Source organism: Osmerus eperlanus, chromosome 22, assembly GCF_963692335.1.
Source record: "Osmerus eperlanus chromosome 22, fOsmEpe2.1, whole genome shotgun sequence".
Classification (NCBI taxonomy): domain Eukaryota; kingdom Metazoa; phylum Chordata; class Actinopteri; order Osmeriformes; family Osmeridae; genus Osmerus; species Osmerus eperlanus.
The window spans coordinates 9,379,677-9,407,112 of NC_085039.1; the positions used below are offsets into that span (position 1 = coordinate 9,379,677).

At 47.7% G+C, this 27,436-nt stretch overlaps 3 protein-coding genes across 5 annotated transcripts; all 3 read left to right on the forward strand.

Annotated features, from left to right (window-relative positions):
• The first annotated feature begins 8,934 nt into the window (after positions 1-8,934).
• LOC134008822 (probable ATP-dependent RNA helicase DDX5) lies at positions 8,935-14,594 on the forward strand. The gene is made up of 13 exons (XM_062448369.1): positions 8,935-9,170; positions 9,810-9,981; positions 10,065-10,161; positions 10,256-10,389; positions 10,494-10,559; positions 10,668-10,809; positions 11,068-11,228; positions 11,455-11,627; positions 11,768-11,878; positions 11,973-12,034; positions 12,129-12,188; positions 13,708-13,929; positions 14,163-14,594. Exons 1-13 carry the CDS (start codon positions 9,127-9,129, stop codon positions 14,591-14,593), a joined length of 1,875 nt encoding a protein of 624 aa, XP_062304353.1. The 5' UTR covers positions 8,935-9,126; the 3' UTR covers position 14,594.
• A 537-nt stretch (positions 14,595-15,131) lies between these two features.
• polg2 (polymerase (DNA directed), gamma 2, accessory subunit) lies at positions 15,132-18,102 on the forward strand. 3 transcript variants are annotated; one of them, XR_009928192.1, is made up of 8 exons: positions 15,132-15,883; positions 15,974-16,079; positions 16,238-16,343; positions 16,653-16,838; positions 16,934-17,073; positions 17,376-17,470; positions 17,567-17,667; positions 17,813-17,860. XR_009928192.1 is itself a non-coding variant. In XM_062448394.1 (8 exons), the coding sequence occupies exons 1-8, from the start codon at positions 15,400-15,402 to the stop codon at positions 17,976-17,978; spliced, it is 1,371 nt and encodes a 456-aa protein (XP_062304378.1). In that variant the 5' UTR covers positions 15,135-15,399; the 3' UTR covers positions 17,979-18,102. The 3 variants fall into 3 exon arrangements, 2 of the variants coding, with proteins under 2 accessions (XP_062304379.1, XP_062304378.1); XM_062448394.1 differs by having other exon boundaries at positions 15,135-15,883; positions 16,934-17,074; positions 17,390-17,470; positions 17,813-18,102; XM_062448395.1 differs by having other exon boundaries at positions 17,567-17,944.
• Positions 18,103-18,232: 130 nt separating this feature from the next.
• srp68 (signal recognition particle 68) lies at positions 18,233-26,693 on the forward strand. Its single transcript, XM_062448375.1, has 16 exons — positions 18,233-18,379; positions 18,764-18,830; positions 18,962-19,075; positions 19,410-19,605; positions 19,832-19,914; positions 20,030-20,139; positions 20,228-20,310; positions 20,433-20,573; positions 22,946-23,044; positions 23,194-23,258; positions 23,388-23,541; positions 23,794-23,888; positions 24,081-24,210; positions 24,441-24,516; positions 24,831-24,883; positions 25,719-26,693. Exons 1-16 carry the CDS (start codon positions 18,295-18,297, stop codon positions 25,944-25,946), a joined length of 1,779 nt encoding a protein of 592 aa, XP_062304359.1. The 5' UTR covers positions 18,233-18,294; the 3' UTR covers positions 25,947-26,693.
• The last annotated feature ends 743 nt before the right edge of the window (positions 26,694-27,436 follow it).

Sequence of the window (27,436 nt, forward strand, 5' to 3'; positions counted from 1 at the left end):
CGGTTTTCAGTGGAGCGGTTTCTCCATTTACTTGACAGGCAGCACTCTATATAAAACTGCTGGGCTAGGATTGAGCATGACTTGTGTGTGTGTGTGTATATGTGTGTGTGTGTGTGTGTGACCCTCTCCAGGGAACAGTGAAAGAGCACACAGAGGACAGTTTGCAGATAACAATGAGGAGAAAATGGTGCTGAAAGCAAAAGCACAGAGCATTGAGATTGCCCACCCGCTCACCCACACACACACACACACACACACACAATGTAGTCTGAGGGATGCCTGCGCACAGTAACTTTCCTGCGCCTCTTTCCCTCGAGCTGTGTGTGTGTGTGTGCGCGTGTCTGTGTGTGTGATTGCTGAATGTCTGGTTGGAATGTGTGTGTGTGGTGTGTTGGTTGCCATCCTACTGGGCGCCCACATTCTCTCCCTCCGGCCCAAACACAGAACAGAGAGATATACTTCCTTCACACACACACACACACACACACACACACACACACACACACACACACACACACACACACACACACACACACACACACACACACACACACACACACACAAACAAGAAGGGCATCAATCAACAAAGAGTGTGTGTGTTTGTGTATGAGTGCGCATGTATGTACATATAGTATATTATGCACATATTGTTATGCTATTGCTATTCATTCATGCATTCAATATGGCACAGGAAAATAGGTTGTAGTGTGTGTGTGTGTGTGTGTATGTGTGTGTGTGTGTGTGTGTGTGTGGGGGGCTTGTCAGTGAGCCCACGCCTCAGAGTAGCTGTCCAGATGCTCATGGCAGGGGGAGTGACCTCTGTCCAGGCAGACAGGCTGGCCCTGTGGCATGACACACACACACACACACACACACACGCACACACACAAAGTCAGTCACAAGGACATGCAAACTTTCACAACACCCACCGAAAGAGGAAGAGAGTAAACAACCTCTGGCAGCCATCTTCTTCTATTCTAGACAGTTCTTCAGAAGCAGCCCCTCTCACTTCTTCCAGCGCGTCCACTGGTCACACAAGGTCCACAAGGTTTCCACACACTCCTCTCCCTCTCGAGAGGTGGAAGGTTCAGCCGCGAACCTTCCTGGGTTGGAAATGAGCGCGGTGGAGGGGGGGGGGGGGTGTTCGGATGACATAACCGCCAGGGCCTCGATCTGAACAGAGGCGTTGGCGAACCTGGGTTGTGGCGAGATCCTGTAGATGGTGGAGGAACGGCATGGGGATGTGGCTGTGGGAGAGAGGCTGTTGGAGGCCAGGCGTCATCGTGCTTGATGAGATGAAAGGCCTGCGAGCTCTGTATGGACGAGTGGGAGAGCTTGTCTGTGTTTGTGTGGGTGTGTCTGTTGGGGGGGGGGGGTCGGTATCGTTATGACAGGGGAGAGAGACAAAGAGTGAAGAGGAGCGATTGAAAGGGAGAGCGAGAGAGATGGAGATTGAGAGGAAGAGGGATGGCGGGCGTAAGCGAAAGGGGGAGAGAGACAGAGAGATCCATAGAGGGAGCGAGAGAGAGAGAAAGAGAGAGAGAGAGAGAGAGAGAGAGAGAGAGACTAAGAGTATATAGACTTAGTTTATTGGAGAACATGTCATTGTCTCTGAGTCTTGGTCACAGCGTGAGTGCATGGGTGCACGTGTGCTCCAAAATGACGGCGGTGAAACAGCACGGTAATTGCTAGACGACAGGGAGATGACACGCTCTCTCACTGAATGGTAACTTTACTGGACAGCCTGTCACAACGTTTTAGCATTATACCTTAGGTTGGTGTACAGCTTTCATCACACACACAGACGATATGCAAAAACAGACACAGCCCCATTATATAAACAGACAAACACACACTTTCTCCAAAACCCACAACAGCACACTTATGACTTGGGAGGTAATACATTTTTAACAAAGGAGAGGAGGGTAGTGTGGAGCAGAGGAGAGGAGAGAAGGGGTAGAGGAGAGGAGAGGAGAGAAGGGGTAGAGGAGAGGAGAGGAGAGGAGAGAAGGGGTAGAGGAGAGGAGAGAAGGGGTAGAGGAGAGGAGAGAAGGGGTAGAGGAGAGGAGAGGAGGGGCAGAGGAGAGGGTAGTGGAGAGGAGGAGAGGAGAGAAGGGGTAGAGGAGAGGAGAGAAGGGGTAGAGGAGAGGAGAGGAGGGGTAGAGGAGAGGAGGGTAGTGTGGAGCAGAGGAGAGGAGAGAAGGGGTAGAGGAGAGGAGAGGAGGGGTAGAGGAGAGGGTAGTGGAGAGGAGGAGAGGAGAGAAGGGGTAGAGGAGAGGAGAGAAGGGGTAGAGGAGAGGAGAGGAGGGGTAAAGGAGAGGAGGGTAGTGTGGAGCAGAGGAGAGGAGAGAAGGGGTAGAGGAGAGGAGAGAAGGGGTAGAGGAGAGGGTAGTGGAGAGGAGGAGAGGGTAGGAGTGAGGAGAAGAGGGGTAGAGGGGAGGAGGAGAGGGTAGGGGTGAGGCCAGAGAACACAGAAACGGACGGGGAGCAGAGCTAGGAAGCTGAGGAGAGACTCATTTGCATCCCATACCACACCAAGCTGCTCTAATCCAATCAAAGCTGCAGTTTCAGTCGGGAGCGTAAAGTAGTAGGATCAGCAGGGTACGGGCAGAGTAATATCGGCGTTAGAATTAGACACACACACAGACACACACACAAACATTGAGTGATTGTGTTAGAATGGAGCAAAATTGAGTCAATAATCGGTCTTGTGGGCAGACTCAAAGGCCATACTAATGTGTTTCTTCATACTCAGTACATACAGTACAGTAAACACATATTTAGCTGCATGGAGAGTTTAACATAACTTGAACTGTTCCAAGCACCCAAACTCTATACGCTAGCACAAAGAGATGAAACAAGTATATATGTACTTAAATGGACTACAGTACTGTATACCAGACCCACTAGCTTGCTTGTGCGAATGGAGAAGCATACGTAATACGTTCTTGGTCATTTTCTGTGTTATCGGCCGTGGCCCTGTTCCCTGAAGCTACACTTCCTGATTAGATCTAAAACAAACTGCTGGACGGATCTGTCAAAGGCCCGTCCCATCACTGGCCCGCCCTGGCAATCGATAGCAACAACCCTTTATTAGCTACACATCCATCAGACAGTGCTAGTGCTAGATAACGGATGGGGGGAGCTCGGCTACCTAGATCCTATCTTGTACTGGAGCTCAAGTGACCGGCTGCATGGCAATGCAGAGGCCTGTATGGTGAGATCAAAGATGGCCTTGTATATCTGACTAGTAAGCTTGCCAATTTTTAACCATAACTGAAAGTTTATTAACAGGCCAAACTAACAATAGCATACAACCTCTAAAAATACGGGGACTTTGCATGACGTTTCCACTGTGCCACTCCACAAAACGCCAGACCTCTGTTCCACACGATGAACACCAATAATCATCCCCTCTTCAGTCCTTTCGAGGGCTTTTCAGAAGCTAGCGTCTGCGGCGCGTTTGTTCTCGCCACAGTTGTACAGCCCCACAAGTACATTTACATTTAGTCATTTAGCAGACGCTCTTATCCAGAGCGACTTACAGTAAGTACAGGGACATTCCCCCGAGGCAAGTAGGGTGAAGTGTCTTGCCCAAGGACACAGCGTCAGTTTGCATGACCGGGAATCGAACTGGCAACCTTCGGATTACTAGCCCGATTCCCTCACCGCTCAGCCACCTGACTCCCCAACAAGTAGGTAGACTTGAGGCCACAAAGTGCCCCACTCCATCCATCCCTCCATCCCTCCATCCACACTCACACACACCCCAGTCCTCCAGCAGAACACACCTCACTCAGCTCCGGCACCCACACATACGCCCTCTTCTCTGTCTCTCGCTCTCTTTGCGTTCTCTGTCTGGCTCTCTGCGTGCCTCTCCTTTATCCTCTTACATCCCTTCCCCCTCTCCTCTCCTTCTCCTTCTCACTTCACAACGGTTCTCTCCTCTTCTTTCGGTCCACATCTCTCTCTCTCTCTCTCTCTCTCTCCCCCCTTCGTCTCTGCCCTCTCTGTTGCTTTCCCCCGCTCTCTTCCCCCTGGTTCATCCTTGTCTTACATTGACATTACATTTAGTCATTTAGCAGACACTCTTATCCAGAGCGACTTACAGTAAGTACAGGGACATTCTCCCCGAGGCAAGTAGGGTGAAGTGCCTTGCCCAAGGACACAACGTCATTTGGCACGGCCGGGATCGAACCAACAACCTTTTGATTAATAGCCCGAGTCCCTAACCGCTCAGCCACCTGACCCCCATCAGAGATGAAACGAGGGCACAGGCTGACAGAGCTGAGCCCTGGTGCTCATCTGCAGCGCTCATCTGGAGGAAGGAGATATGAAGGAGATACAAGGGTGTGCAGGAGGGGGGGAGAGAGAGAAAAGAGGAAGCCGACAGGAGGGCGGAGGAGGGAGAGAGAGGAAGGATAAAGGAAGGATCGAGAGGGGTGTAGCAGGGAGAGAGGGGGCAGAGAGAGGGGGGTGAAGAAAGGAGTGAGAGGAAGGACAGGGTGGAGAGAGAAGTTTGGGAGGGGTAGAGAACGGAGAGGGAAAGTGAGAGGGATATCAGGTACCCATCTGGGAACCTAAGGCTTGGCTTACTTTTGATAAACACGTTCACTACTGGGACTACGACTACATTGACAGGGGCTAACTTAGTGACTAAAAATGCCAAATATTCCATTGCATATACCGTATATATTGTAATATCTTCACCAGTGCTTGATCAAACTAAATGCTAGGCGTAGAATAGCTTGTTTCTCCAGACATACAGCAGGTGTGTAGGGGATCCCAGTCTTTGTTTATCTGACCTCATTCTGTAAACCAGCTTTGTCAATGACAGAAGCTTCCCTCTGATGCTTCTAAGGGCTCTCCATCTCCATGCTGCACAACTAGGCCATGCACACACACACACACACACACAACGGGTACTCATAGACCAGCACATGCGTGCACAGAGAGACACACACAGTATGATGTCCCAGTGCTTAAAGTAGCAGCTTCATCTGTCTCTGCTACCTGTTATATCAGGACCTGCCTTGGCCATCCACCAGTCTTCCCTGACTGTGTGTGTGTGTGTGTGTGTATTTACCCAGCAGTATTTTTAAAAGGCTAATAAATCCTGTGCTTCTTAAATTAATAAGACAGCTCTCACCTTTCTCTCTCTCTCTCTCTCTCTCTCTCTCTCTCTCTCTCTCTCTCTCTCTCTCTCTCTCTGCCCCTCCATCTCTGTCTCTTCGTCTTTCCCCATCTCCCTCCTCTCGCTCTCCCTTACGCACACACCTTTCTGTTCTCTGAAGCACTGCAGTGAGGCACTGGGATTTGGGGATGCCTCCATCTGTTCACTATAGCCACAGTGGTTACACATGTTCTGAGACGCCCAAACAACCTCCCCTCTCACACACACACACACATTCACAAATAAGTATGCGTGTATATATTATCCAACGAAACTACCACACCAGCCATAAACAAACAATGCTTTCCCCAAAAATTGGAACTTGGAAAATGTCAACACACATACTATTACCTTCTGTTGATCCTGAAGAGCTTTGTACACCAGTGACTGAGTGAGGCTTGGTTAAAGACTACGAGGTCAGTTCCTCTTAGATACCGAGCTTGTGCCGTGTCCTGGCTTACTTTCAGGTCCTTAGTAAGGTCCTCAGCTTCTCAGTGAGTCAGTGGAGACGAGGGACCCACCTGTAGCTTAGACAGAGGTGTTCAATAATGGATCCGCACCTGCCCGGTCACATGTCAATCCCATGTAACTTGAGCTAGCCCAATCTAGGACTACGACGAACAGACTTCTCTGTCACAATTCTATACAGAACAAGGACAACTGCACAGCAAGTGGTTGCGTTTCAACACCATTCCATCCATGTCCATGGTGATGACATTTCCTTTTCACAAGCTCTGATAAAACAGTGGTTTAGGTTGACGTACATCAAGTCTGACACTGTGAGGAGCCGACAATAGGCTGTAAAATGTAATGCGGAGAAAAATATGCATTAGAATGTCATTAAAAGACAACTTATGGCTTCTGTCCGAGAACATTCGTCACCTTAGTCTTTTATAGCAGTATTGTTTTCTAGTAGTGTCACTGCATGTCCAATGAGAGGCAAGCATGTCATGCACATAAAAATTAATGGTGCTCTTTAGACCCCTTCAGAATACATAGAATCCAATAGACGAACCCTCTATAAAGTTGCTCAATGAAACCCTTCACACTCTGTTTTTGTGTTTTGAGGCCTTTTTCAGTGGAACCTTCTAATTGAACAAATATTTAATTCTTGCTTTTTTATTTATTTAGAGTCGTTCACCAGCTTCTTCTCTGACCATCTCCATCCAAGACCGTTTAGAAGCTAAGGCTATCAATTTCCCAGCCTTGGTGAATATTTTAAGAGCACTTTGCTGGCTGGGATAATGAACTGTTATGTGTTGTTCTGGCCTTAGGGAGGAGAACGCCCTCCACAAGCAAATACTGCTACGCAGTGCCATCTGAATCTATCAGATGGCAAACCTAAAGGTTGTAAATCAGTCAGATAAAAGTATGAAGACAAATCCCTTCATCTATTCACTCAAGTACGTTTATTAAAAGGAAGTTCAACTGCAAGATTTAATATTTTTTTATGATAGCCTAATTTTATGATAGGTTAGGCGTATAAGTGACCAGGGAGGCCTTGGATTACTATTCACGCCATAAACGTGTAATTACATTCACTACATTAATTATATAAGAACGTCTGCTAAATGACTAAATGACAAAAAAAAAATATTAAAGTCTTAATTCTAACATTGATGCTGATTAGGTACATAAACACAGACACAACCTTGTATAATGTTCCACAGCGCCAACAGGCTACTGTAGATCACATTTCCCTGGAGACAACCCCAGGAATGTACAGTCGTCGTACACAGTGGCAGGTACTGTAACAAGGAGTCCCTGTTGTTCAGTGGCGAAAATCTGCTATCAATTTTGGGGGGGACAATTATATGACATTTTCTAGAGAGCAATTCCTGAGGGGGACACCAAAATTACTGCTGTAACATTGTATATGTTAAATATATATTATTAAAATGTCCTTATGTTTACAGTGATTTATTGGGGGGGACAAATCCTATTCTTCTCAGGATGGGGGGGTCGTGTCCCCCCTGTCCCCCCCCGGGATTTCCGCCTATGCTGTTGTTACGAAAGCTCTGGTGTGCAAGACAATAGTTCATCCTCTCCAGAACGTAACAAGCCAATTATTCTTGTTTACTGACCTTAGAGTGGGAGAAACTAAAGGATATGGGGCAGAGGCAGAGGTGTGGACAGAGCACGAACAATGTGTTCGCCATGAGAAACTGAGAGAATTGCGATGCCGGCAGAAACTCATGTTGTTGAACAGTGCCCCCTTGTGGGAAAACAAGGGATACACCACAGCTGCCAGAAAACATGGTGGCATTAAACATCTGTCTGACATGTCTTTTAAAGCTCAGCTAATCAACAGTCCGCCACTGAGTGTGTGTGTGTGTGTGTGTTGCAACTTACTCTGCGGTTCACATGCTAACATGAATCTCGGTTTATCCACCAGCTAAGAAACAGTGAGGAGAATGTCACCACATTCAAGGACTAAGGATCATGGACTACGGGGACTTTAGGGACCAGGTTTGTAGAAAGATTCTGTGTGGGGGTTGCGAACCTCTCTGTACTGCTCCAGTGTGGTTGGTGGTTTCCCTTTTCCAGTTTGTAGTACGTGCTTGCCTACGTGGTATACACAGTCCCACACACGCCCACACACACTTGCATGCACTCATACCCTACCTGGTAGTAGTGACCGTGGTCTGGCCTCATACAGCCAGCGGGCAATACTGGTGGGGACACACACCTGGTCCAGGGGGATGAACGACGTTGCTGACAGGGGGTTGGTTAGAGACCAGGGGTGACTGACAGATCTGAGCCACGCCATCAATAGACCTGCTCATCTATCATACTGCAGAGACCACTCAGGAATCAATGAGATAGAGAGGGGTGGAGGGAGAGAGAGATGGAGTGGATGGAGAGAAAGGGAGACGGAGAGGGAAAGAGAGAGAGAGAGAGAGAGAGAGAGAGAGAGAGAGAGAGAGAGAGAGAGAGAGAGAGAGAGAGAGGGGGGGGGGGGGGGGGTTAGAGAAAGCGAGTGTGTGAGTGTGAATGTCTCCATTTTGTCCAGGGACAGTATCAAGGTACAGTATCAAATGAATGGCCGTGTCCAGAAGGCTGACATTTTGTCAGTATAAATCAGGGGTTTCCAACCCTGTTCATGGAGAGCTACCTGCCTGTTGATTGTTGCTCCAACCACACTTATTTAACCTGATTCAACACTAGTCACCTGATCAATCCGCTCATTATTAAAAATCAGGTATGCTAGATTAGTGTTGGAGCGAAAACCTACTGGCAGATAGCTCTCCCGGAATAGGGTTGGGTATGTAATAGTATGGAAACCCCTAGTGTGAGTCTATGCCAAGACTGTGTAACGACCTGATCACATGTTTTATGCTTTTTGATTGGATGAAAACGGACTATTTGTTTCCGGAAGCACCATGTGATGACGAGTCGTATAGTCTTTGGGATTTTAAACTTGCATATATTATTCTTGTCAGTTAAATTATTATTTGGCCTTCTTAACTGACGTTACTGCCACTATATAACTAAATATTTTCGTATTTATATTATAAACTGATCGATCGTTGAACTATTTGACGTCAGACGCTTGTTGCATGAAATGGTGCTTCTCCACCTAGGTCTCACTGAAAATAGTTCCACGTAGGCTATGATCATAAAATCATTTGCGCGTCTGGTAGTGATTCATGGTATATTTACTGTAATGAGTGCAATAAATTGTATTTTATTCGTTGACCTACTTATGAAAAATTATAAAATGAAGTTGAAGAGATATAGGACAGGCGCCTTGATACCCAACATAATGTGATCTGTCCTAAACATTTTCGCATCCGCTCTGACAGACTTTTGACCGCCGGCATTTTCTCTTGTTTTTCCAGTGCGCACTTAAATAGTTACTCTTTATTCATACGTATACATCCGCGCAGTACGAGAACTACATATTCCATTATCGCATTTTCCATTTGAATACTTTCATATTCGTCTCTGCTATGCCTGGATTTTCTGACAGAGACCGTGGAAGTCGAGACAGAGGGTAAGTGAAGTGAAATTCTAGGTCGCTAGCTAGCTAGCTAGCTACGTAACTAGCATTCCATCTACGATCTAATAATGGAGGCTAGGGCTAACTAGCTAACTACGGCTATCTACCCCAGCTGTCTAGGTAGCCAAATCCTGGCCTTGGTAAAGTTTACAACGAATGAAACGGAAAATGTATTTTTATGGATTGGTAATAATATTGAGCTCGCCCTCAACAAACAAGAAAAATATTTAAATCCAAAATGCCGTCTAGTTGTCGTTTTATGTTGCCTTGCCGATTGGAATTAAAATGGCAGCTCTGCATGTGTTGTTAATTCCTACTGTAGTAGAAACATGACGCAGAAAATGGATTGCATTTAATGCTTTTTGTCGTTTTAACAAGTTAATATTTTGCTTCGTTATCAGTTGATGCGGTCATTGTGTGGTCTTAATACTCTAGCCTAGAGATGCGCTACAAAAGCCTGTCGGTGTTGTTGTTCTCAAGATAGATGATGCAGCATTTCCGCTCTTACACGATCTGGTTTACATACATTTAGCTATCTAGCTAGTCTAGTCTTCTTTAAACTGTTAGCTACGCATTATTTCCAGAAACGTTTCGCAATTCTCACTTGATTTCCTCCCTGTTTTTTTTTTGTAGGTATGGTGGCCCACCCCGTTTTGGCGGTGGAGGGAATAGAGGCGGATCTTCACAAGGAAAGTTTGGTAACCCTGGTGAAAGGCTTCGCAAAAAACACTGGAACCTTGATGAACTTCCTAAGTTCCAGAAGAACTTCTATCAGGAGCACCCAGAAGTCACCCGCAGACAGCCTGTAAGCTTCCTTCTGTGTAGTGTATGATTGGTTTTGCTTGCGTTCATGGTTTGCTGTAAATAACCTCATACCTTCAATTGCAGCAAGAGGTTGAGCTATTCCGCAGAACCAAAGAAGTCACAGTGAAGGGCAGGGATTGCCCCAAACCCATTATAAAATTCAACGAGGCCCAGTTTCCAAGTGAGTCGGATCTTCTGTGTCATTTACAAACAATACATGTGTGTACACATCTTTCTCATAAATGAGACATTGAATCTACCATGTCATTTTTCAGGTTATGTGATGGATGTGATCAACAAGTTAAACTGGTCTGAGCCAACCCCTATTCAGTCCCAGGGGTGGCCTCTGGCGTTGAGTGGCAAAGACATGGTTGGCATTGCTCAGACAGGGTCTGGCAAAACTCTTGCAGTAAGTGACTTCAACTGGAACAACTGGAAGATACTGGGATCTGGCTATGCTGTTGTGCCGTCAGTGAAATGTGTGTTTCCTAAAGCCTTCGATTCTCTTTTTAGTACCTGCTGCCTGCAATCGTGCACATCCAACACCAGCCATTCCTGGAGCATGGGGATGGACCTATTGTAAGCACATAAGAGATGGAGGAAAAAAACAAAACACACACACCCTCTCTTTCGGTGTTCAAGGCTTTAAACCCCTCCCCCCCGTGATGGACATCTCTCTCCTTACAGTGCCTGGTTTTGGCTCCCACCCGCGAGTTGGCCCAGCAGGTGCAGCAGGTGGCTGCAGAGTACGGCAGGGCGTCTCGCCTCAAGACCACGTGCATCTACGGAGGAGCCCCCAAAGGCCCCCAGCTCAGAGACCTGGAGAGAGGTACGGGATGGCAGCACTCGTTGGCTTCCTTGACCCCCCCAGTACCAGAAACGGGTCGCGAGGAATTTCCTTTTGGTCCGATTGACGCGGAACGATAAACGCATAAGACGTGACAGACAAGAGCCTGGTTGTGTTGTGGTGTTTGACTGCAAATGTAAATGTAAAATGTTTGCGTGTCGGCAGCGTTCTTTTATGTGTCGTTCGTCATCGGGAGGCGTTCATCTGACCTGTGTCTTCGTGTGACGTGGGGGTTTACAGGTGTGGAGATCTGCATCGCCACCCCTGGGCGTCTCATCGACTTCCTGGAGGCGGGGAAGACCAACCTGCGCCGCTGCACCTACCTGGTCCTGGACGAGGCCGACCGCATGCTGGACATGGGCTTCGAGCCCCAGATCCGCAAGATCGTGGACCAGATCAGGGTACGCGCCACGTCTTCCTGTCACAGCCAGAGAACGTGTCATGAGACAGAAGGCTTTTTTCCTGCCTCTTGAGACCACGGGTCATGGCTTGAATCTGACTGGATGTTCAACTTCCCTCCCCAAACGCAGCCCGACAGGCAGACCCTGATGTGGAGCTCCACCTGGCCCTAGTAACCTCTCCTCTCTCTCTCTGCCTCTCCTCTCTCTCTCCTCTCTCCTCTCCCAGCCCGACAGGCAGACCCTGATGTGGAGCGCCACCTGGCCCAAGGAGGTGCGCCAGCTGGCGGAGGACTTCCTGAAGGAGTACGTGCAGATCAACGTGGGCGCCCTGCAGCTGAGCGCCAACCACAACATCCTGCAGATCGTGGACGTCTGCAACGACATGGAGAAGGAGGACAAGTGAGTCGCCGGCTCGTCGCGGGGGAACTCCTGTGTCTTTTTTTTCCGTCTGACCCAGGGCGAATTTTTTTTTTTTTTTTTTTTAACCTAATGCTTCTGAAGTTGGAGGTTTTGAACCGTCTCCTCTGCCTGGTTTTCAGACTTCTCCGACTCCTGGAGGAGATCATGAGCGAGAAGGAGAACAAGACCATCATCTTTGTGGAGACCAAGAGGCGTTGTGACGAGATCACCAGAAGGATGAGACGAGACGGGTACGGACCTCCGCACCCCGGAACCGCTTACACAAGTTGCCGCTGACGTGAGAATCGAGACTAAACCCGCTTGTTGTGTGTGTGTGTGTTCCAGGTGGCCAGCCATGGGCATTCATGGAGACAAGAGCCAACAGGAGAGGGATTGGGTTCTCAATGGTATAAAACATGTTTCAAAGTTATTCAATAACAATCTCTTAACGAATGAAGTGGATGAACCTTCAAATCAATCTCCTTCCTTTTTCCCCCACAGAGTTCAAGTACGGCAAGGCCCCCATCTTGATTGCGACAGACGTGGCCTCCCGCGGCCTAGGTCAGTATGGCTCAGGATTAGCCTGCACTGGTTGCATTTACCTCAATGTTTCACTTATTTAAAGAAAGTGGTTTTGCTTTCTTTAACTTTCTCTATGCATTTTCTGAGTTTTTCTCACCTAAAGGTGCAGTCTTTGTGGCAGGGCCTAGGCATGACACATCCAGGCCTCGAGAGGGAGAAGGAGGACATATTGGAAGTGCCCCACTGGCTTGCCACCCAGTGGGCCTAGAGAGGTGAAGGTTTCTTGTGTGCCAGTTATCTTCAAAAGGCGGTGTGGCTCAGCCTTTGTTTCTGATCGGTCGGTTTTTATGATACACACCTGTTCTCTTTCCATGGATTTACCTGACAAATGCCATTCATCCAGCCAACTGCTTCCAACTCAAACGTAAAAAAAAAAAGACAGAAAAGCTTTGTGCTGTGACATTTGCCTTGCATGCTTGTTTTGTAGAGAGCACTGTATTGCAAGTCACTTGTTTGAGATTTGGAACCATTCTGTTACTTGCGGAGCTTCTTCCCCAAAAGCATGGGTGTTTGCAGAGCTGTCAGAGCTATTTGTTGTTATCCCCCCCCCCCCCCCCTCACTCAAAAGCGCTGGGTTTTCTTTTTGAAATGGAGAGAGCAGTTTTCAACGCATTTCCTTTTCTCTTTTTTTTGGTGGTATTGAAATTGGTGAGAACTGGCACATGTGTTTTAAGGGGAAAGGGGGCACAACTAGAGAAAGTGAATATAAGAGAGCTCAAAAAAGTTCCTCCCTCGCCTGCTTTTTAAAGTCATGTCGAGACCTGCCAACGAGAGACATTTTCTCAAGTGAACACTGGCTTCTGGGGATATCTTGCCTAGACGAGACTGATGGGGGGGGGGATGCTCTTTGAGGTGTCCCACCGGGGTCAATACTTGGGCCTTCTTTTTGCTTTTTTGGGGGGGGTCCCCCCTCAAAATTAGTTCATGGTCTATTCGGTCTTGGCAAGACGTGCAGTGTGGCCTTTATAAGCAAGCTTCTTATGAGTGTGTACTGGAAAAAAAGGACCTTCAGAAACCATACCCACTGAACGGTCGTATATTGGCACATGAGGAGGCTCCAGTGCACATAGCGGCCCTACTGCGTAGAAGCTCCTGGATGTCACTTGACAATTTGTGGGGGAGTTCGCTGCATTGGGAAAGGACTAGTGAATGCATACTCCTTAATGGTAAGACTTCAAATCCCAGTTCTCTCCTTCCCTGCTTAAAAAGGGGAGGGCGAATGCCTTTTTTTTTTATAGGATTGTTTTTTTGTTTTGATATGGTAAGCAAACGGAGTGTGCATCGTTGCTCTCTTCCCACAGTAGTATTCCCAAGGAGTAGCGCGTATTCTTGGATGTGTTGTGTAACACCTTGGTCTTTTTCGCAGCGCAGCTTTTACTATCCACTTCCTTCCCCCCCCCCAGCTGTCATCATTGCTAACTTCTCCCTTTGATTTGGCTGTTGTGGTGTGCAAAACCCCTGTGGCTTCCCCTTTTTGCCACACTGCAACACTTTACAGATGTGGAGGATGTGAAATTTGTCATCAATTATGACTACCCTAACTCCTCTGAGGACTATATCCACCGCATTGGACGCACGGCCCGCAGTCAAAAAACGGGCACGGCCTACACCTTCTTCACCCCCAACAACATGAAACAGGCCACCGACCTGATCTCTGTGCTCCGCGAGGCCAACCAGGCCATCAACCCCAAGCTGCTCCAGATGGCGGACGACAGAGGAGGTAAGAATCCCGTCGGTGAAACGCAGGTTCTCCCCACACACACACACACACGGCGGTTCACGACCGCCTCGTTCCGGCACACGTGACGTCACGGGCTTTGGGAGCGTCGGCCGAGTCATTGCTCCCAGATTTGTCATCTTGATGCAAAGACGCCACTGTTATTTATTGTCACTCGAACCTGTTCCCATATTGTCTGATGTTCTCAACCTCGCTTGTCTTGTCTTCTCTGTCAGGTCGTGGAGGACGGGGGGGAAGAGGTGGCTACAAGGATGACCGGCGGGATAGGTATTCCGGGGGAAGGAGGGATTTCGGTGGTGGTTACAGGGACAGCGATAGGGGGTTCGCTAGTGGACCAAAAAGTGCGTTCGGCACCAAAACCCAAAATGGCAGCGGCTATGGGGGTAACAGCGGTAGCTCTAGCAGTAGCTACGGCAACAGCTACGGCGGCAACGGACAGGCTAGCTTTGGCGTCACCAGTCAGGTGGGTGCTTTTGGCGGGCAGAGCTTCCAGGCTCCGCCCTTTGCTGGCGCTCAGGTGGCCTCCCAGAACGGAATGAGCCACGCCCAGTTCCCCTTCACAGCTCAGCCGCCGCAACAGACCCAACAACCACCACCCCCACCACCCATGGTACCTTACCCCATGCCACCCCCCTTCCCACTGTAGATAGTAACGCACAATACACGAAACCACCTTTGTTTCTCTTGTCCTTGATTCTTATATAATGATATGTTTATTGTTATTATCCTTTGTACTGTTTAACTTTTTTTGCTTACAGCAGGGTCGGAATTATTCAGTAACCCAAGCATTATAAACGAGGGGCCCTTGGTGGCTCTTGAAGTGCAATTGTGATTGTTGCACTGCTCTTTGACTGTTTTTATTTGTCACATTCCTCAGTAATTTATTTTTACTAGGTAATGCACAGATTGAGTTTGGTATGTTTAACGTGATATGTTTTATGAAGAGCCAACGTGAAGGACATGCATGGCCCTTCAAATAAAAAATAAAAAAAATGAACATTGTCTGTTTTTTGTGGGAGAGTTTTGGATAAAGAAAATAGTTTAGGTTAAATAAATCAATTTGTATGCCCATTTATGCTTTTGTAAGGGTTGGTTAAAACCATAGATATAGATCAGAAATCACAAACACTACAGATATAAATTGAAGCGGAAACGGGTCCCTAACCCGGAAATTGTATTTTCATATCCGGAACTTGTCACACATGTTTGAAAATCTCCAGTTAAATGTTATGATGTTGCGAACGTATTTGTCTAAGAACTCGTATATACCAGGCAGATATATTAATTTCCTGTATTTTTTTTATCGCATCAAACGTGATGGAAACTTCAGGAATACAATGCTGTCATGGCTCCACGTTAACTAGCTAGTAAGTAAGTGCAACCTACACGTTTGTTCTGTCTACCTGCGTGGTTGAATATAACTTTTCAAGGATTGTTGAAGGGCCACTAAGCATGTTCACTTACTGTGTAAGAAGACATATCTTAAACATTGAGAATATACCTAAAACGTCACTGGACAGGATAGCCCTCGCTCTGCAGCGAGGCAGGGACCACGGTTCTGCTGCAGGGTCTCACGCTGAAGATTCAGACCGCATTGAAACATTGTTGAAACTATGTACGGCGAGGTTCTACATCGCGTCTGGTCAGGCTCACAAATATTCCTTTCAGCGTGGCGCAGCCTGCGTTTACGGACCTCTGGGAATGGAACTGAGGAAGAACATACTGGAGCAATGGTGGAACTCGGTGGTGAGGTCCAGGGCACAAGTGTTCGGCATAAGCACTCTACACACCAGCAAGGAAGGACCGTTTAAAGTTGTTGACAGTCAAGCCATACAAGAAGTGCTGAACCAGAGAGAACTGAGCAAGGACCAACTTGTTCAGCAGCTAAATATAGTATTTCAGAGCCGTTACTCTGCCCGAACAAGTCTTCTCCAAGGTAACTAGGCGATAACCTACAGTGCCTGGTCATGCCACAATGACAGATAGATGTATTTTCATGCCATGGTTAATATTCTGTGTTCAACAGGCGCCTTGGAACAGTATGTGTCGTCATTGGAGCTGGTAAACAGAAGGCTTCCTTTTGGCCTAGCAGAGGCGGGACTGTGCCTGCAGCCCTCAGATGCACCTGGTTGGTGAGGCTTCATCCTCCTGCAGCTGATTGGCTGGGCTTGGCGACGTATCAAATCACCACCTCCTCTTACGCTGTTCACTGTCAGTACATCAGGTCGTTTCTTTAGCTGAACATGAATATGTTGCGTCCGTGTTTACCTGTATCTGTGCTCCGCTCTAGCCCGGCTGAGGTCACCCAGTCCTCGCTGGCTTGGTTCTGCAGTCCCCGCACCTCCTCCCAGTGGCTGGACTACTGGGCACGTCAGAGACTGCAGTGGTGGAGGAAGGTGGGCCACCCTGGGGGGTCTCATCCTAGCCTAGCTCTGCATATCAGGGGTTAGAGAACTTGACTGCAGATCAAGATGTTGCAGGTTCAAATCCGCAGTCGCGGGCTCAAATCCGCAGTCGCAGGTTGAAAAATTGCTTTGGGTAAAGGATACATAAATTATGAGAAACCCACCAGTCTGACAGTTCTCTTGGCGTTTAATGCGGCGTCCAGTACTGCACTGCAGTCAAAACTGGACATTATTCCAATGAAATAATCATATCAGTAATCTCATTATCCACCTATCCCCTCACTCCGTCCCGTCATTCAGTTTGCCCTCGGCCCGTCAGACTTCAGCAGCGGTGACGTAACCGAGGAAGAGCTGGGCGGAAGGGCGTCTCGTGGCGTCAAGATCGTGTACGGTTTTCCGTGGGGCCCTCAGCCCCTGGAGACGCTGCTGAGCCTGGGAGACACAGAGCTGCTGCAGACACACAGTGGCTCTCGCACGAAACTCCACGTGAGTTTCAGGCCTCATGGAACTAGTTCAATGGGTGGTCTACCAGTGCCCCAGTCGGTAAAGCTCAACTCCTTTTTCCTCTGTCTCTCACACAGTGTCGTGATGGAAGGAAGTCCGTGGTGCCTCATGTCCTCTCTGTGACTGGCCACATGGACCGGGGACTGCTGGCATACATGTACAACTCACTACAGCAGGTTGATAAAGTTGACAGCAAGCAGAAACTACTGCAGAGAAAGGTGAGCATGTCTCTTTAAATCATCGTTCATCATTTACTTATTCATTTATGTCCCCAAAGGGCAACTGGTTCTGCAGCTAGACCATCATACAGACAAACCCATCATACATTAAACACACAATTAAAATGCCACAACACAACAAAACAACCTACAACAACATCCCCACTACCTACTGCCCCTGCTGCACCCCATACCCAGATTCAACAGAGAAATGGCAGCGGGATTGAATTCATTCAAATGTGTTCATTCAGTGTCTTCATTGGAACCGAGGGTGTTAATACAGTATGTTCCTGCTCTCACGGGTATCCTTTATAGGTTTTGAAGCTGCATCCGGTGTTGGCTCCAGTGAAAGTGGCCTTAGACATGGGAAGGGGAGCCACAGTGGAACGAAGACAGGTGAGAAGCTGTTGAGCTGTTGAAGCTTAGGAAGTTGGGTCGAATTGATCTGAGGTAAACCCTGTTTACACCCACCGCCGTATCACTTTGTTGCAGGTGTGTGAAGGCTTGCTACAAGAGTTTCTGGAAGATGGAATCTCGGCATGGCCTGGGTACCTGGAGTCTATGCCAAGCTCCTTGGAGCAGCTGAACACCAAGTAAAACGCAATGTTGTTTATTCAGGATTCGGCGTTTCTGTAAATACAATTTGAATCGATTTCTGTTCCCTCGACATGGAAACGAAAAAGGGAACTAGTGTGGTTTATGACCCATTGTGAGTATGTGATATGTCTGCCTTTCCAGGTACGATGAGATGGGGGTGCTCTTCAGCGTGGTGATCGGTGAGAACACTCTGGAGAGCGGCCTTGTGCAGGTACGCAGCCGGGACACCACCGTCAAGGAGACCATGCACATCTCAGAGGTCAAGAACTTTGTGTCTAGATACATATCTGCAGCGGATAACATCTGAAGAAGACCTAAAACTGGAGGTCCAGGAGAAGTTGGCGCAGTGGAAAAGATTGTCGGTGCTTTGTAGACATACCTCAAACTATTTTGTGCAGTTTAATAAATTGGAAGTTGTTTCTCACTTTTCACACAGTATTTGTGGTTATTATCAAACAAAAATAATATATATGTATGACATGGATTTTTACTCAAACGAAAGTGTTTACGTTGCAATTAAATACACATCACAGGACACATCACATTGCAAGGATAAGCTCCTCCCTCGGCTTCTCAAAGTATTTCCGGAGCACTCAGTTCAGTAGTGTGCCGTTAGCAGGAAAATGTCATCAGACAAGCATAACGAATCTAAAATATCAACCATGGAAGACAATAAAGAAAATTCACCGGACGGACTTGGATTGGAAAGTATCCTTTCTCAAAAAATATATATGTGGTCAAGAAAGATATATTTGTGCGAAAGCTTGACTCATGGCAGAGAGACCTGCTAAGCTAAGCTAGCTAGCGCGGTAGGCTAGTTGTGTTCATGCCGGACGGCTAGTGGGGATGCATAGGGTTACGTGTCATTTGCTGTCATGAAAAGAGGATTATAGAGAATGCCTAACAAATAATTGTCAGTGATTAAATGGTAAAATACTGCTTATAGACGGTATACACCGCCTGTCATTGATTTCAACTCTAAGTAATAGCATACTAGCTTTGTAGGCTGTACTGTACATTATTGAGCCTCAAATTGAAATTCTACCAACGTCCCATGTGTGTCGTTTGCTGCTCCTTAACCACGGCTTGCAGTTCTGCTGGTCATCAAGGAATCCCAGCAGCAGCACGGCCTGAGACATGGAGATTACCAGAGATACAGGTGAAGGATGGGACACAATTGACCCATGTGATATTGACACATCACTTATGATAATCAACTAGCCACATGGTTTAACATAGAAAACCATTCTCTCCTATAAGCGTCTTCATCCATATGTTCGCTGTTCACAGGGGTTACTGCTCTCGCCGCATGCGTCGTCTGCGTAAGACGCTGGGCTTCAAGTTGGGCAACAGACACAAGTTCACTGGGAAGAAAATTACTCAGGAGATGATCTCTGACAACAGGTAACCTTGCCCCCTTCCACCAAGGAACGACAAGCTTAGCGCACGAGTGTCTAAAATGTCCAAAAGTCGGGATGGTGCCAGGCTACTCTACCATATGCCACTCAGTGTGTATCTCTCACAGGAAACACTGCGGTGCTGCTGTGTTGCATTCTGAAAGTCCAGGTCAACCAATCCAATCATGTTGGGTTAACTGGGTTAGGAAAGGAAATTCCATTGTAATTCAACTTAACAGCATTATTCCCGTCTTCAAGGTGCTTACTCTTACCCACCCCAATTGCTTGGAGAGTAAGGAAGATGGAAACTAAAAGTCTTAGTAAATGCCCCCCCCCCCCAGATACCTCCTTCTGGTCCTGATGGAGGCGGAGCGGGCGTGGAGCTACGCCATGCAGCTGAAGCAGGAGGCCAACACGGAGCCGCGCAAACGCTTCCACCTGCTGTCGCGCCTGCGCAAGGCGGCCAAGCACGGCGAGAGGCTGGAGAAGCTGTGCGACAGCCCCCGCGTGGACGCCAAGACCAAGCTGGAGGCTCAGGTACGGAGCCTACACCTCGGAGAGGAATGCTCAGTCAGAATATATATTTTCAGTTCACTGAATTTGTTTTCGGGGACAAATAAATGCCAAGTGTTTTGTGTAACCGTTAATGAGCATTGAAGAAACATTTCTATATATATATATATATATTTTTTTTTTTTTTTTTTTTGATGTGGACCAACAGTAACATTGAATGAAAGTGGATTATCCGTTGTGTTGTTTGCAGGCCTACACCTCTTACCTGACGGGCATGGTCCAGTTCGAGATGCAGGAATGGAAGGCTGCCATGGAAGCTTTCAACAAGTGCAAGTGAGTCACCGGAAACCCTCTCGACTTCGCCCCTCCTTTAGTGACACTTGTGTTCTGACGTACGTTGAGGGAAGCTCCGTGTCGCCCTAACTGGCCAACACCGTGTGTGACACAGGACCATCTATGAGAAGCTGGCCAGTGCCTTCACTGAGGAGCTGGCCGTGCTGTATCACCAGCGCGTGGAGGAGATCTCCCCAAACATCCGCTACTGCGCCTACAACATCGGTGAGTGCACACCGACACACACACGCACGCGCACACACACGCACCCTCCCCTATGCCTCCCCTAATAACCATCCCCTTCCATCTCCAGGCGACCAGAATGCCATCAACGACCTGATGCAGATGCGTCTGGCTGCGGGGGGAGGTGGAGGCATGATGGCTGAGAAGCTGGAGGTGTGCAAACATGGCTGCCGGTCTAAGCGTCACCCGCCGCTCGTTCCCGGCGCGGGGGGAGCCTTGCGTGTGCGTCCGAAGTTGAGTGTTTTTTTTTGTGTGTGTGTCCCGTGTCCCTCCAGGCCCTCATCACCCAGACGAGAGCCAAGCAGGCCGCGTCCATGAGCGAGGTGGAGTGGCGAGGACGCTCAGTGCCCGTCAAGATCGACAAGGCCCGCATCTTCCTCCTCGGCTTGGCGGACAACGAGGCGGCCATTGCCCAGGTGGGCGACCCTTAACAGGCACATACACACACACACACACAGACACGCACACAGAGATAATTATGTTGTACAGTATCTGAGCTCATCCAATCCCAGACACTTACACGTATGCACACAAGACGACACAGAGGACCCCTTAAAATGAAGTAAACAGATACTTTAGTGGGAAACTCTTTTTTACAATTGTGCTGCAAAAGTGACGCCTAGGCTTAGTGTGGACTTGACAACATTCAACTTGCACGACTGTGTCTGATGTTATAAATGCAGATGTAGATTCTCTTGCCTGCATTCAACCGATGTTCCACCTGCTCTCACCAGGTGGCGCCCTCTGTCACCACTCTAAACCTCAACCATGGCTCTCTGGCAGTTCTGCCTCCTTCTGTCCTGTTGCTCCGCCCCTAGGCTAGGTAGCCGAGCCCAGAGAGACACACCCAGCCGGTCCACTCACGGCTCTGGAATGCAGCACAAATGCTTTCTAGATGTTTCACCTCGCACAGGCTACACCCATCAGTGTCTGTGGAGCAATTAGTATCGCCGCTAGCCATGCTATCAGTTTTTTTAAGGACAGGTTCTTTGTATCGTCCCACTACCTGGTAACAGTTGGTGGTTTGGTTTGGTGAAACTGATCTCCCTCAGGAATCCCTGCTTGTATTACCGGAAACTTGAATAGAAAACTTTATTGTCCACACAGATGGAAATGTTTCTTTGGCAGTGGTGGCATGTCACAGATGCGTAAGAAGATGCAAATGTTCTCTCTCTGTGTCTCTCTCTACCTCTCAGCCTTTACTCCTCTCCACCCCCCCACCCCCACACACACACACACACACACATACACCCCTCTCTGGGTCTCTCTCTCTCTCGGTCTCTCTCTCGGCCCCCTCCCTTGCAGCAGGGAGGACCTAACAGGTTCTACCAGTCTCTCTAGGCGTTACTAGGGTGTTGGCCCACATTCGTCTGCCACCCTCTGACAGCGCCCCGCTGGGGGGGATGAGAGATTAGCTTCATAGCCCATCCATTACCAACTAGCCCGGCCCGGAATGTTCCTGGAGTTTTCGTCATGATGTTTTCACAACCCATAATTGGTTAAGTGTTTATTTTGACTCCTGGAAGGTGCATGACAAGTAGTCATGATGCAGCTATCTTTTTGAAGTATGTCATGAACGATAATCAATAGTAGTAAGTAGTAACTTCGGTCATACGAATAGTTTCGGTCACATTTTTTGGTGTGTTTTGACTGATGCCGTCCTGAAAGATGGAATCCATGCAGGTCTCTGGCACTTTTCATTAACAGTGCTAAGATCATAGGATAACCTCCATACCTACCAATTGGTGTGTGTGTGTGTGTGTGTCTGGGTATGTGTGAGCACACAAGCATGTGTGTGGACAGAACAAGAGGTCTGTTCATGGTCTCTTAAGCACAGTAACACTAGAGGCCTTCATTACCATACTGTAGGAATGAGTTTCGCCAACCTGTCTGACTGCATAGTTCTACCTCCTCGCCACCATCACATTCCTAAGCTGCATGTACCCCTTAGTCGCCAAGCCGTCTACAGTACTAGTTATTTAATGATAACCTAGGGAGTCAGGTGGCTGAGCCGTTAGGGAGTCTGGCTCGTAATCTGAAGGTTACCGGTTCGATTCCTGGCTGTGCCAAATGACGTTGTGTCCTTGGGCAAGGCACTTCACCCTACTTGCCTCGGGGGGAATGTCCCTGTACTTACTGTAAGTCACTCTGGATAAGAGCGTCTGCTAAATGTAAATATAAATGACATTTGTTGAATTTGTCAAATGACTTGTCTACACATTCTTTGCTTGAGTTGTGTAGACATTGTCAGCTGGTTGATTTGAATTTGTTTGCGCCATAATATTTGTACTGCTAAATGTGTCAGCGGTGTTTTGGAAAGCCCATTCATGTGTATATCGTCAGTTTAGCGGGCTAACATAATAACTTGTGTGGAGGTTGCCGAGCAGAAACGTCTCTGGTTGACTGGTCACAAAGAACCACAAGGCTTTCCCTCCCAAGAATTCTTCTGTGTCATCTTTCTGTGCCATTCCTGGGCCTGTCCTGGCTAAACGACATTATTTGTCTCCTTACAGAGCATGCTGAAGCAAAATGTCATTGTTTCGACACCAGAGTAGTTTGAGTCAGTATTTTCATCACAATAGATGTTTAATACCCAATCACACCTACTATAGATAAATATACTTGTGAGTCAGAGCAAGCATGACAGGTGTGGCCCCCCCCTTTTGTCTTAGGCACAATACAAAGTACACTACCTGCTAGTACATTGTACTATGATCCTTTTCAGCATCTTTTAGCACACAGGTTAGTGATGCGTCATGTTGTATTTCTCCTGTGCGGCTTTGTCCAGGCGGCCAATGAGGAGACCAAGGAGAGCCTGTATGAGACCCTGCTGGCCGAGTGCAGAGAGACCATCCACGCCGTGAGGGAGGAGCTTAAGGCTGAGGCGGTAAGCGGGGTGAAACACTGGCATCGTCATGGTTACAGACGGCCATCGTTGTAGTTTTCAAATTTTCGAAGCGTTTCAGAAATGTTTTTTTTCTCCTGTTCGTGCTGTCAAAATCAGGCTGACTGGTGTTTTTTGTTTCCGCCCTGCAGAAGCAGAGAGAGAGAGGCCCTGACGCCGACAGTGGGAAGGTGTCCAACCTGCAGTTCCTGCATAGGTAGGCTGTGTGTGTGTGTGTGTGTGTGTGGTGGAGGCGGAAGCCATGTGTCCACATGTCGTTGCGACGCAATCTGTACCTCACGCATTTTCCTTCCATCATGAAATGTGCGTGTGTGTTTGCGTGCAGCTACCTGACCTACATCAAGCTGTGGACGGTGGTGAAGAGGAACGAGAGCATGGCCCACGTGCTGCAGGCCCAGCTCAAGGAGCCCCAGACGGACGAGAACAAGAGGGGGCCCCGGCCCCAAGACCTCATCCGCCTCTACGACATCATCCTGCAGGTACACGCACACACACCTCACGCACCCCACCAAACACGCCTAGTCACTGCTGTGTGTTTGGTTAGGTAAAGCCTGTCTGGTTTACCGACAGGGAGCCTGTTTAATGGAGAATGCTGCTTTAGGACTTCAGTGTGTTATCAGAGGTCATATACTCTCAAGAGTCCTTGGGAATCATAGTCTCACTCGTGTGTGTGTGTGTGTGTGTCTCATAAGTAGTGTATATTGACGTCTGTGTGGTCCTGTCTTGTCCAGAGTCTGGCCGAGCTGGCCGCCCTGCAGGGTCTGGAGGAGGATCACACCTTCCAGAAGGAGGTGGCCCTCAAGATGCTGGTCTACAAGGCCTACAGGTCAGGGTTCTCACACACACACACACACACAGTGACATCCTGCAGCTCTTCGTCAGATGTCCTACCGTGTACAGCTCAACAGTGTGCCCTGTATTTGTCACCCACACACACTTTGCGACACGCACACACTAGACGTAAACAGACTCGGGCGTCAGTGCGACTCCTGTCCTGTAACCCCTCGTCCTCCCTCAGGTGTTTCTACATAGCCCAGTCCTACGTGCTGGTGAAGAAGTGGAGCGAGGCGCTGGTCCTATACGAGAGGGTGCTGAAGTACGCCCACGAGGTCCAGTCCAAGGCCAAGAGCCTCAACAACAGCCTCAAGGTACCAGAAGCCAAGACCAGTTTTACCCCTAAGAGGGTGATGCAATGGGAATCGCTTTTGCATACACTGGAGACCGACATGTGGACCAAGCATGCAGACCAGCAGGCTGACGTTCGAGGGACGAACAATGGATCGCTCCACAGAATGTACAAGCAGAAACTCTTGGACCTATTCCACAAATAACGCTTCTCTTTAAAAAAAAAATCTTTTTTTTTTTTTAAATCCTCCAGGATCTCCCAGATGTGCAGGAGCTGATTGCCGAGGTCAACGCTGAGAAATACTCCCTCCAGGCGGCGGCCATCTTAGGTGGGTGAAGCCAAAACATCCGACATCTTACTGAGCCATGAAGTGTTTACCGTGGGTCTGTGTACTGTCGTCTGTGTGACTGCTCTGCGTGGTTGCCGTTAAGGCGGCGGCCATCTTAGGTGGGTGAAGCCAAAACATCCGACATCTTACTGAGCCATGAAATGTTTACCGTGGGTCTGTGTACTGTCGTCTGTGTGACTGCTCTGCGTGGTTGCCGTTAAGACAAAACCTCGGTTTGTGTACACAGCAGCCTTCTGTGGTATAATCTTGTGTGTGTGTGTGTGTGCCGCTGACTGTGTGTGTTTGTGTTTTAGACACGGGCGATGCACCAGAGGCCCCCTCCCAGCAGCAGATAAAAGACAACACGGTAGGAGAAGAGCGCCACCACAGGAAGTCGTTAAACTACGATTCCAGAATCACACTCTCTAGTTACCATTAAATGATCTTCCCAGAAACACACCATTAAGTGATCTTCCCAGAAACACACCATTAAATGAACTTCCCCAGAAACACACCATGAAATGAACTTCCCTAGAAACACACCATTAAATGAACGTCCCAGAACCACCCTATCTGAAAAGTCACTGTTCCAGAACTTCGACACAGACTGTATTTATTAAGTGTACACGTAGACAAACACTAAAGTGTGAAATTGGGAAAAAAGTCATATCCTTGATCTGCATATATACTTTATTTCTAGTCATTTTCATTTCTCCATTCTCATCTTCCCATGATGGCGACATGGGAAGATGAGATGATGGGGTTGTGGGGGTTATTGTTGGAACTGGGCCCTTCCTGGTTCAGTACCATACCAGGAGACTGGAATGACTGAAATGAACCGGTACTACTCCCATGTGTACTGCAGACAGCACGTGACTGAAAGGGGAATGCTGCCTAGCAGACTGACTGATATGATGTAGATACATGCACACACTACATATGGGTCATACATAGTGCTCATCTAAGGAATATTTTCCTGACAGGATTCTGTCAGTCAGGGTATGCAGCTGCGTCCGTGACACCTAGCGTGTATGTTGTACACAAGCTAACTGGAATCCATTCAGAACAGATGTGTAGGAATGTAACCTACTGAATCTTGACAAAAAAATAGTGAAATAATGAAATGATAAACCTCAAAAGTATGTACTTGTGGCAGGCCCTGTTCTGGTGTTTATTTCCTTCTCTCTCTCTCTTCCATTCAGCCCCTGTCTGAGCGCCTGGAGACCTTCCGCTTGGACCCCGCCCTCGTCGGAAAGCAGCCCAATCTGGTTGAGTTTCCACCTGATTTCCAGCCAATCCCCTGTAAGCCCCTCTTCTTCGACCTGGCGCTAAACCACGTGGCCTTCCCGCCCCTCGACGACAAGGTGGAGCAGAAGGGCAAGGGCGGCCTGACCGGCTACATCAAGGGCATCTTCGGGTTCGGAAGCTAAATCGATCTCCAGGCTTCCATAGGGCCCTCATTGATTTTTTTTTAAAATCAGGCTGCATGGGGTTACTAGGATAGGGGCTCCCTCTCCATCTGAGCTGTGGAAACACTACTGAAACCCCAGGTTCTTGACATTTCCATGTCTGGAAACTCATACAGCCTACAGATGCACAAACAAGCATATATACACACACACCCAAGCCTCCTTTACAGAGGGGGAATAAAAGGATAATATAGTGGCCCTGGAATATTTTTTTTTAGTTTTTTATTACCTTAACTCTAAAAGCTCCTAATCTGGATGTGAGTATGGATGAGGAGGGAGGGAGCAAGTGTTTCCGGAATGCCACCTCAACACAGTCTGAACGGTGTCTGCAGGTTTTTAGGGATTGTCCTACCATCACAGGGGACACTAGACAACACCACTACCAAGCCATGTTTTTTCATCCCAGAGCGCAGAATCACAGTGGGACAAACGATATCAAGTGTCCTGAACTGCCTGAATGTTTGATTCTTTCTTTTGTTTTGAGTTTTTCTCCGGTCTAAAGCTCAAATCTAGCCAGTTTGTCTTGTTGTCCTGCATGCCAGTGAAGGCACCAGACCTATGTACTGATTGTAATGTTAATTACATTATTACATATTGGGTTAGATGGTAGTTCATTTGACGATTTTTTTATTTTATTTTTTTTACAACTTATACTTAAATATACATTTAGGGGCCCATAAAGTCAGGCCATTTTATGGCAATGAAAATGACAGTAATGGTGAGAGCAGTGAAGTCTTTCGTTGACCAATTGTTTTTATTTTCCCCCCACCAACCCTTTTATGATACACAGCGTTAATACAGCATACCAAAATCTGGTTACATCAAACTGATTTTTAGGTGGAGCAAAAGGCTGCCTACATGTACTGTCACTGAGCGGCCTGTACTGGACCGAAGCCAGTTAGTTTCATCTCACATCTGAATCTGCCATCTGACTCGAGATGTACAGGTTTACATCTGTTCAGCCTCTTGTCCTGTCTCTAGAAACCAACGTTTTTAAGTTTTGTTTTTCATGTGACTAATTATTGTCCTTAATAGTCCTTTTTAGTCTTATTAATTAATTTGTTAATTATTTTTTCCTTCACATTGTGATATATTAAACAGGGTTTGGGTTTAGATGTGTGTTGGAATAGTTCCACACATTAAAAACCCAAAGAAGCCCAAGAGAATGATTTCTGTAAACGTGAGAAACAATGAAATATATATATATACCGAAAGAATGAAAAAGGATTATAAAATGACGTGATGATTTGGTTTCCAGGCTTCTAATTAAACGAGACACATTCGCGCCAAACATGACTGGTGTCCTTTTATTCGGCTATCACAATTTGTCGTCGTTTTCCTGTCGCCACAGAAATTGTGCAGCCTTACGTGTGACGTGAATATGGATGGCATTGTTGTGGCCTTGTGAACTCTTGTGATGTCATGCAACCCTGAAAGGCATCTTCTAATTA